This window comes from Aythya fuligula, chromosome 7 (genome assembly GCF_009819795.1).
Source record: "Aythya fuligula isolate bAytFul2 chromosome 7, bAytFul2.pri, whole genome shotgun sequence".
In the NCBI taxonomy this organism is placed as follows: Eukaryota; Metazoa; Chordata; class Aves; order Anseriformes; family Anatidae; genus Aythya; species Aythya fuligula.
The window spans coordinates 34,156,660-34,167,128 of NC_045565.1; the positions used below are offsets into that span (position 1 = coordinate 34,156,660).

At 43.6% G+C, this 10,469-nt stretch overlaps 1 protein-coding gene across 1 annotated transcript in view; it reads left to right on the top strand.

Moving 5' to 3' along the window:
* The window catches only part of ZRANB1 (zinc finger RANBP2-type containing 1), a 31,923-nt gene extending 21,898 nt beyond the window's left edge, over positions 1 to 10,025 (top strand). The window contains exons 6-11 of the mRNA XM_032190729.1: positions 567 to 638; positions 1,212 to 1,410; positions 4,124 to 4,244; positions 5,111 to 5,240; positions 8,033 to 8,262; positions 9,180 to 10,025. Coding sequence (XP_032046620.1) covers positions 567 to 638; positions 1,212 to 1,410; positions 4,124 to 4,244; positions 5,111 to 5,240; positions 8,033 to 8,262; positions 9,180 to 9,398 — 971 coding nt within the window. The 3' untranslated portion in view covers positions 9,399 to 10,025. The remainder of the gene's footprint in view (positions 1 to 566; positions 639 to 1,211; positions 1,411 to 4,123; positions 4,245 to 5,110; positions 5,241 to 8,032; positions 8,263 to 9,179) is intronic.
* The last annotated feature ends 444 nt before the right edge of the window (positions 10,026 to 10,469 follow it).

Here is a 10,469-nt window from a genome sequence, read left to right on the forward strand (position 1 = left end):
ACTTCGCATGCCCCAGCTCTGTAGTTTTCTCATTTTCTGTCTTCTAACCTGCAAGCTGTGGCCTGCAGACCGTTGGGGTTATCTAAACTATTTTGCTGATGCCTACATGCAATGCCTGAAAGTTGGTCTTCTGTATGAGACCAAGTCCCCTGGCAAACAGTACCACGGGGTGAGACCAGACAGGGGAGGACTTCCAGAAAGGTGGAAAACTGCTACTCTGAGTTGAAGCGGTCCTAAATACAGTAGGGGTGAAAATGCTCTTTTTTTCTATGTCAGTGTGGTTCCCCTACTTCACTTTTGCCTTCAGAGAATTCTGTTCTTACTCCACGTGTGCTGAGACGATCCTCTCTGTGTAAGAGGCGTGACGGTCACTCTGAGATCTCCATTTTAAAATAGTGTGCTCTGTGAAGCCTGTGATCGCAAAGGACAGGTCTGAAAGATGAGTTTTTACAAAAAGGCATTAGGGATGGTAGGGCAAAAGCTGTTAAATTCTCCCGAGCATCAACTGGCGACATTTCTCTTTTATGGTAACACTAAGTGACTTTTTTATTTTCCAATTTTTCCAGATATTGAAGACTTACCGCCCACAGTCCAAGAGAAGTTATTTGATGAAGTACTTGATAGAGATGTTCAGAAAGGTAAATGTTCTTGAGAACGGCTAGAATTTCTCTTTGCTTGGCAGTAGAGAAATATTTCTCTTCAATAAAATGTACATGTATAAATAAGGCATTTTTGCCTGAAGTTGTTTTCAATATAGATTTGATGCTTTCAAGTTAATCTCCACCCTGAAATTATTTTAACGTTCACATTTTATATAAGAGGCAGAGTGAGAATGGAGTCTTAGAAATTATTTATAATGCATCTTTGGATCTCATTGTGTGTCCTTCTGTTGTTAGCTTGCTCGTTAGCTTTACAGCTTCAAGTCACGTGCTTTTTAAAGAAAATTGAACAGTTTTCTTCTTTGGTAGCAATCCTCAAGCAATTGATGTGATGTTTCTTTAAGGCTAGCATATGTGTTTTTCCTTTTCCTGAGAGCACATAGCCCAGGGAAGTTCTTTTAGCTGCAGCAGTTCATCTACATTTGTAGTATGAGGGAAAATTAATTTTATTAATGTAAATGGGTAAATCGGTGAGATTGTGCCGTTAATGTGCTGTTTGGATTCAGAGACTTCAAAAGCAAGCGAGATTTTTAAGATGCTGTCATATTGCAGAGCTAGAAGAGGAATCTCCCATCATTAACTGGTCGCTGGAACTGGGCACCCGCTTGGACAGCAGGTTATATGCACTTTGGAATCGGACTGCAGGGGACTGCCTGCTGGATTCAGTCCTACAAGCTACTTGGGGCATTTACGACAAAGATTCAGTGCTGCGGAAAGCTCTTCACGACAGTTTACACGACTGCTCACATTGGTGAGTTTTTATGCCAGCTTGGGACAGCTTTCCACGTAGCGCAGTAGCTGATTGTGGTATGCCAACAACAAAAAAAGGCAAATTTGCTCTGGGCTCCGTGGATCAAAGGTGTTGGATCAGTGTGATTCACGTCATAATCTAGTTCTAGTTTATTTTATACACACCGCTGGAGACTTGGGCGTCCTGACATCAGTCACGGTTTGTGATCTTCAGCAAGTAGCAAGTAAAACAAAGTAAATATTTCACGCTGTGTGCTTGTCAGGAGTGCGCTAGCAGCAGTTAGAAGTGGAATTTCCGTGTACTTTAATGCAGATCATGTACATGCTGTGTGTTGTTGCTGTCAGTGGACAGTTTGCAGAAGATTGTTAGAAGTTAGCATTTAATTCCTATATAAAGTTTTCAGTGTTTTCCTTCCACCTGCTCGGTTACAGCTTTATTCAGTACTGCTCTTTTTGTTCCTGTTCTGGCTGCTCAGATAATGGCAGTAAAGCACAGAGCGTTGGCATTTCACTAGCGCTGTCATTTGGCTGTAGAATTAATGTATCTTTCCGAATTAACTTGTGGTGTTTTACACTGGCAACCTTCTTGACTCCAATGCTGTGGTTTGCCTCTGGAAGGAGAACCTTCATAGTTGGAACCCAGCTGGTCTGCACCAGCACCAAGTGAGCAATGGCACTAAGGCAGGATATTGGTGAAGGCTAACGTAAGGCAGAGGAGGTCAATTTTTGTTTTGTTCTTACCATTAAGGACAGAAACTATCAGCCAGCGTGCTAGAGAGAGAGCCTGTCCCCTTTCTTAGGAAGTCAAAGAAGGTTACCTGTAGGGATACATGTAAGCAGCTTTTGTGAGTGCTGCCCCCAGCTACTTGCTGTTTCTCCAAACGCTCAGAATTAGCATCCAGAGGTGGATGCAGTGCAGAGATGCTTTGCTCTTCTCTTGAGATCGTGTCTCCGAATGGCTCTGTCACTGCTTTACGGTTGTTTATAGCGGAATGTGCATCTTGACCACACAGGAATGTGCCTGGCCTCACAGGCAGTTCTTCTAAGGCCAGAACAGAAATTTATGACAGGTCAGATTTTGTGCTTTATGGTAACAAAAACAAGCATGGTATGCAAAAGCGTGCAGCAGACTACTGAGCTTTAAACCAATCTTCCAAAATGTTAACGTGAGCTGTTGTTGGCTTACTCTCGTGTCAAACATTACGCTCGTTATTTACAGTGCAGTCAGTCTGGGTAAGCTTTTCAGCTCGTAGTCTAGGCAGAGGTTGCATTTTATTCCAAATTCAGTATTTATTCATGTTGAAAGCACAGGGGTGTGCTTCATCTGGTTCCTGCACACCTTTATAGCTGTTGGAATGCAGTTGCTCACCTTCAGCCTGCATAATGCTATGTCCTAGTTTGTCATTAGGAAAAGCAGCACACGTCTGCAGAGCCGTGTCCTTGGTAGGAACTCGTCTGCCTCTAGATGGAAATTCTTCAAGAATTAACTGGCACTGGGTGGTGAAAATACATCAGACTTTCAGACTTCAGCCAGAATTCCTTTCCAGGTTCCTAAAACCCCCCCCGAGCAAGGTGCCCAGCCCCAGGTCCCGGTGGGTTTGAAGCTCTCCAGGAGGAGCCCCCAGCCCCTCTCTGGGCAGCCTGTGCCAGGGCTGCGGCACCCGCCCAGCACAGACGTGCTGCTGGGGGCCAGGGGCAGCCCCCGGGGCTCCAGCTTGGGGCTGAAGCCCCATTTGAATAGAAACAGATCCAGGTAAGTCCAGAAGATGCCATGTACGTGTATTATTGTGAGGATATGTTATCCTCACAATGATTTTGTTGGTTTCACAGTCTTGGCTAAACCCCTGTTCTTAATGCGAAGCTGGGGTCTTTTGGTAGTACAGTGGTTGGATGGAGTTTAAAATTTAAAAAGCCAGCGTATGCTCTTTAATACAGTTGTCATTTTGCTGTGTAGTTAAGAAAGATACAACACTGGGGCTGAAGTAGCATATAAAGTGCTTATTTTTAATAAAACAGAAGTTAAAACCTTATGATTTAGCATAAATGGATCAGTTGTGTTTTCTGGTATCTAATTCTTTAATTTCAATCCATGCTGCTCTATATCTCTCCCATGTAATATTACCCTCCTCTTTGCTCCAAAAGCTGACACAAAACAGATTCTGCTTCTTAACTATAGTCTTTTTGAAGTCGATCTGCTGGCACTGTGGAGTGAATTGGCACATGAGCTGGTTAAAGAAGAGAATACCTGTATTGTTTGTGTGAGAACAGTGAGTAATTCTCTTACATGAGATGGAACGTCTTGGTTTGTTTGCCATAGGTCAACACTTCAAAAATAAATACGGCTAAATAAGACTTCAAAAAAGCTATTACAAGACTATCAAACTAGCCAGGAGCCTGTTAGGAACCTGCATCTATTACAGCATGTTTGCTGTAGGCATGACGATCCCAAGTGATTTCTTAAATGAGGATTAGCAAATGGAGTCTCATGAAGATTTTAAACAAACAAACAAAAAAAACTACCCGCAAACCTATTTTCCTGATGTATGCTGTCTTTCTTCTGTAGTATCTGCTGTCTTTCTGCTGTCATATCTTGTTACAGATATGGTATAAAGGGTTACAAGGGCTGAGTGCTGCTGTCAGACACACAGTGTGTATTTTTGTATGAGTGCATATCTTTGTCTTCACCATTCTATGCCTTCCCCCCCATGTTTTAGGTTCTATACACGCTGGAAAGAATGGGAATCGTGGTATTCCCAAAGCTTTGGTTTACATTTCTCGTTGCGTGAGGAACAGTGGCAGGAAGATTGGGCATTCATACTCTCTCTTGCAAGCCAGGTAAGAAAACTTCTTCATTGCTTGCCATTGGAAAGGATATTTTAATCTGTCTGAAAAGAAATTTTAAGAACTGAGAGTGCTCTTCAGGAATAAAGGTTTTCTTTTACAAAGAAAACCATTCCTCTGAAGCCAGTGATCTTAAACTCTTACTGAGTAGGCTCTTTCAGCCAAGTTGGGAAAACTTCATTTAAAAATAATTTATTTTGATCTTACTGTTAGGCAGTACAGTATGAAAAAGTTACGTTATGTTGGTGTCAAAATGAAGTTTGTAGAGTAAACTAGTACATAATGGTCTGCTTAATAGCCTACCTCTTGCAACATGCATCTCCTGGAACATACCTGTACATCTGTAAGCTTAAACTATTGAGAATTTGGCAATTTGGTATTTACACCACCCCTCCAAAATGAGAATTACATCTCAATAAGCTTCCAACTATAGGAATAGCTTAGCTCCTCTTCTAAAGCATATGTGTGTGGCTTTTTATTGTTGCTCTTTTCCTGTCATTTGTTTTGGACATGCTCTTTTCCCATCGTCAAAAGATATTTATCCTAACCTTTCCCCAAACAAGTGAGTTTATTTTTAGACTAAATATTTTGCAGAGCTTCACTACTAACTGCGGGATGAGATGTTAGATTGAATCGGGGAGATGGGACAAAGAATTACTGCAGATGATTAAGTTATTTTGCAGGCTGAAATGTTTCTTTGCTTATCTGTAACTGACATGTAATAGTCTTCTACTTCAATTTTTGTCAAACCAGATCACTCTTAAAAGCATTCTGTCTCAATTTGGGGAATGTTTTTCAAATTTCAAAGTAGAGAGAGTAAGTTCCTTTTCAAATGTTCTCTTTGTTTATGTTTGGTGCAGCCTGGAGCAAGTTTGGAGCAGACACACATTTTTGTACTTGCACATATTCTTAGAAGACCAATTATAGTTTATGGAGTAAAATATTTTAAGAGTTTCCGAGGAGAAACATTAGGATATACCCGTTTTCAAGGTAAGCCTTTAGTTTTTTTTTTCAGGTTTAATATTTAAAAATGTTTAGCTATAAATTGTAAACATAAAGGCAGTAGAAAGGAGAATGACACAAGCTACTAGATGGCAGGGGGTGGAGTAGCATTTGATGTAAGCTTTCTTTTGCTATTAAAAAGAAAAAAGACCCACAAAACTTTCAACCTTCCATTCTGTGATGGATGTGCTGCCTTGAACCACAGGGTAAAAAGTCATTTGACCTCCACGCAGCAAGCTCTTAGCCTATAATTTATTAAAGGTGCTCTGGTTTGTGTGAACTTCTCAAAAGTCGTGTGGTTTGTACTGCTGTAAGACATGGGAGGCTCAACAACTGGAATCTGAAATTCTGCATCTGAAATTCTGCTTGGTGCTGGTAGCAGCAGCTGTAAATGTTCACTTCACCTTGTATTTGGCATTTCTGGAGGGATGCTCTCCGGTGTACTTCCTAAACCCGGGGGGAAGGCAGGCAAAAGGTGTTTGTATTTAGTGTTGGCATAATTTCTCAGGAGTAATGTATTTGTTGGGTGTTTTTTCAGCACGGAGGGGTGTGCCTTGTCGTCCTGCAGCACGGTAGGAGGTGAATTGTGAAGCAGCCAGTGAAAAGGAGCTGCCCTCAAAGCAAGAGGCAGGGGTATACAAGGAAAGGTAGAGAGATTAAAAAAAGGTGGAAAATGATAAAGCTGAACTTCTTTAGTACTTAATTAAGGAGGTGGCCACTCACTGGCATGGATGCCCCAGAGGCTGACAAGGAAGGGGTTCTGTTCACGCGCTCTACAGCCAGCCTGTTGTGGGAGGTACCAGATCAGGCAGATCCTGGAAGCCCCTTTTGATTATCTAAGCATAAAGTAAGCTGAGAGAGGTGGCAAACCCATAATAATTAGAAGAATTCCGGGCTGTGGTGTTACAATCAAATATAACTGCTTACTGAAGGCTTTCTGGAGACTGCAGTCCTCAGAAGATCTGAGAAGCTGTTGGGCTTGTAAATTTTGGGTGGCGACCAAGTGTCCTGCGTGAGGAATGGGGAAGTGAAATTCTTTGAAGAGCATGAAATTTGGTACCCATAGTTGCATGTTATCTGTGATTTGAGATGATAGAGGTATCGTCTGGGGAAGAACAGTCATATAGATAGCACGCTTGGGGTTTTTGTTGCTTTTTTAACTTAAAGGCTGAGCGGTTTGCAAAACAGTTTTTATTTTGTAATTGGGCATCGAGGCAAGGAAGTGTGCTTCAGCCTAACCGTGCTGAAACAGTTCCCTTGCTCCGTGAACCAGGAGGTAACCGGGTGCCCGGGGCAGCCTTGTGCTAGGCCCGTTTCCAGGAATTCAGTGGGACAAATATTAATGATGTGTGCCTGCCACGAGCTGCGTCCATCCGTCCAGACACACAACACCAACAGGTGAACGCAGGAGTCCTGTCTCAAGTGACCTGAAGTTGCTTCTCTCCCCGTCCAACCACATTTTTGTGGTTAATGTGTGCTAATTAAATGCTCAGCACAGCTGAAGCCCAGTAGCTGTGCGGCGCTTGCACGCAGGGTAGCACGAGCTGCTGAGACGGGTCTCCTGGGATGGTACAAGGCAACTTCTGTGCTCATGAGCTCTGCTGAGCAAGTGCCCTCTTTTCAGCAGCTTTGAGGCGTGCTCAGGGTTTTGTGAGCCTGCTGTGAATCCCCTAAGTGTCAGACTCGTTACCTGCGTGGCCACTGACTGTTAGTGCTTCTTTAAATATTAAGGCTTTGGCAGCAAAAGATCTGTTTACCCAGCCTGAAGCATTCTCCTGGTCTAGCTGCGTGCACTCAGTGGCGTGAACGTACAGCTTTTAAAATTAAAGAGGAGAAAAGGTGACCGAAACCATCAGCTCGGGTTTGGGAAACCAAATCCTGCGTGGATGGCTGCCAGGGTAGGCGTTAGCCCCTGCTCTTCGTTTTCTGTGGCGTTTCTGTCAATCTTCACCCTCCCAACTCAATTTGTCACATTTCCTCTTACAAATGCACATCCTGACGTGAACAGATCAGTCCCACTTCTGAGCGGGACCGGGTAGGACCTGATGACAGCTCCTTGCAGCTGGTGGGAGGAAAGGGAGGAGCGGTCACCCTAAGAAGATGCTCTATGGATTTGTCCTCAAATCCAGATTTTTGTAATAAAAACTTGTGCAGCTCTGCGTCTTTCCAACTCTTTTTAGATTTCCCTTGCTCCCCGGTCAAAGAACGGGACAAATACTGTCGTAGCCCATACTGACTTCTGTTGTAGCAAAGCAAAATTGAGTTCTAAACTTGTGGCAAGCCTCCAAAGCCTCCCCCTGCCTCAGATTTCCATTTTCCTGCTGCCCTGCCCCGTCCGTGGATGCAGGAGGAGAAGCGGAGCGCCTTGCTGAGCCGTAGTGCCCGCTCCTGACTCGCTGGCAGCAGCTGTAGTACGGGAGGTTGCTATGCTACGTGTGCACTTCAGTTTGTGCACGGCTATTTTTAAACCGTCACAAGGTGAGGCGTGCTTTTGCCCAAGTTGTCTTGCAGCAGTACACACCAAGAATTGTTTATGTTCCTAGAAGAAAAGAGCTCTGGGCTTGTTATGAGGTTTATTCTGGGTTTATTGCCGCACCTCGAGCGAATTGCTGGCTTTAGAGCTAAAAAGGGTAGGGAGAAAAACGGCAATTTCTCTTAAAGCCTGTAAATAAAATAAAATAATAATAATAAATAATAAAAAGAATAATCCGTTTAGCCAAAAGCTGTGCATGAAGATGCTTCCCGTAGCTCTGAGTCCTGCCCTTTGCTCTGCCCCGCAGGTGTGTATTTGCCTTTGTTGTGGGAACAGAGTTTCTGCTGGAAGAGTCCCATCGCTCTGGGCTACACGAGGGGCCATTTCTCCGCTCTGGTTGCCATGGAGAACGACGGGTATGGCAATCGAGGTGCTGGTGCTAACCTCAACACTGACGACGATGTCACCGTTACCTTTCTGCCCTTGGTGGACAGCGAGAGGAAACTATTGCACATTCACTTCCTTTCTGCTCAGGAGGTAAGAGCTGTTCCTGCAGCTGGTGGCCTCAGCCTGCTCTGCAGCTCCAGTGGTTTTGCAGCCCAAGTACTGCAGGGGACATAGGCTGTTCTGCTCCCTTCCCATCATCCAGGCTCATTCGGGAAGATATTTTCCCTCATCCTTGATGTTTGTTGATAGTTCTGTAAGCTGGATGTAAATACACTCTGCAAGTGTACCTTGAAAGGGCCTAGAAATAAGGATTCTGACACTAGTGCCAGCTGAATGCTTTTTAATGAATGCAATGTAAATACTGGCAGGTATTTACAGCACGGGCTACCTATTTGATTGTAATGAAACACAACTCGTTTCTTCTTTAATAGCCACAGTAATGACAGGGAACCAGCTCAGTAAAGTGCTTACATGAGGGAGGGGATGGAAACACGAAGTCACTGCAAAAGGTGGGCATCTTGTAAAGGAAGGAGAGAAAGTATCAACTTCAGAGTTTAGGGAGGGAGGTTTTTATGTTTTAGTGATGTCTTACAAGAGGAAGTGCTCTGTGTCAAGTACTGCTAGGCTCCTGAAAGCTGCTCTGTAAACAGAAAGCTCTTGTAGGACCTGTCATCCTTACGCTTTGTGCCTTCTGCAAATAATTAGCTTCTCACAACTGATTGAAATGTAGGACAGCCACGTTGCAAATACCTGTTTGGAAAATTCAGCAGAAAAATAGCTGGAGAACGTTACCAGAGCTTTCAAATCCTGGTTGGAAAAGCAGCGTGCGTTGGTTTGACTTGTGGAGACTGAGATGTTGTGTTTGTTGTATGCTGATACTGATAACATGGAGGGAAAAAAAGCCTTGCTTCCCTAACGGAGGTGATTCAGAACCTCCCAGGTGGCTGCTGCAGAGCTGCTGGTCGTGTGCCAGGCCTGGTTCTCAACCTGTCTCCTCTCCCCCAAAGATAGGTAACGAGGAGCAGCAGGAGAAGCTGCTGCGGGAGTGGCTGGACTGCTGCGTGACGGAAGGAGGGGTCCTGGTGGCGATGCAGAAGAGCTCTCGGCGGCGCAACCACCCTCTGGTCACCCAGATGGTGGAGAAGTGGCTGGATCGCTACCGCCAGATCCGCCCGTGCACATCCCTTTCCGACGGCGAGGAAGACGAGGATGACGACGACGAGTGAGGGTGGGACGGGGGCGGGAAGTCACCAGCGCGTAGCGTCTGACCTGGAGTTAGGGCTGTGCTGTAGCTGTTCGTGGTGGAACGACCCAATTCTAGAAGCAACATGCTGCAAAGGATTTCTCGAACCAGCATGGGGAGAGTCTAGAAGCTCATCTGCTGCGTGGAGAGCACTAAATGGGCTGGACTACAGTTTGTATAAAAACAAAGAAAAAGAAACAAAACAGCTAATTTTATTATCAAGACAGGAGAAACAAACACTTTTTCTTTCTGATTGTAAATCTGTCTATAAATGTACCGCATGTGGTTGTGTAAGAGGTTGTGTAATAGGAAAAGTATACCAGCATCTTAATTATTGCAAAGAAAATTTTTCAAATAAGGGCACTTCCGAAAGCACACGTTAGATGGATTTCTCTTCCCTCTGAGATCCTCTCCCAGTAGAACTTGGGATTCTGCATCACCTTTAGATACTCTGACACACTTCTGTGAAAGGCCCTTTGATGTGAAAGCTCACTAGTGCCCAGGTCAGATGGTCAGGTTTTTTTTGTTTGCACAAAATACCCACAGCAAGTCATCAGCAGAAATACACTCGTTATTTACTAATGCTTCAGTTACTGCTGTGCCCACAAAATAAAATCTGAACACTATGAAACAAACTGGAAGAGAAGGTAAATTTTTCATTGAGTGAAATGATTTGCTTCCTGAAAAAGGTTTTTTTTTTTTTTTTTGTCTTTTTTCTTCCTTTAATAGTTAATAGATTCCCTTCGATATACTTAAGAATATTTATTCAGAGAAGTGACCTAAAATATATGGATTTTTTTTTTTCCGGTGAGCATATACTAAACCAAATTGTGTGAAATTTGACGACTCAGCCCTGATTGATAATTTTGTATCGTCCAAACTTTTGTCTTGCTGTGATACAAACTATATCTCATCGCATCATTTACTCTTTCATCACCTTAAACATTGCTGCAAATGAAAAACCATCTTTTTAAAGGGTTATTCCTTGGTCATCACATCTGATTGAGAAGAAGAAACTATGCTAAAGTTGTTTTTAAAAGCACTGTTATATATT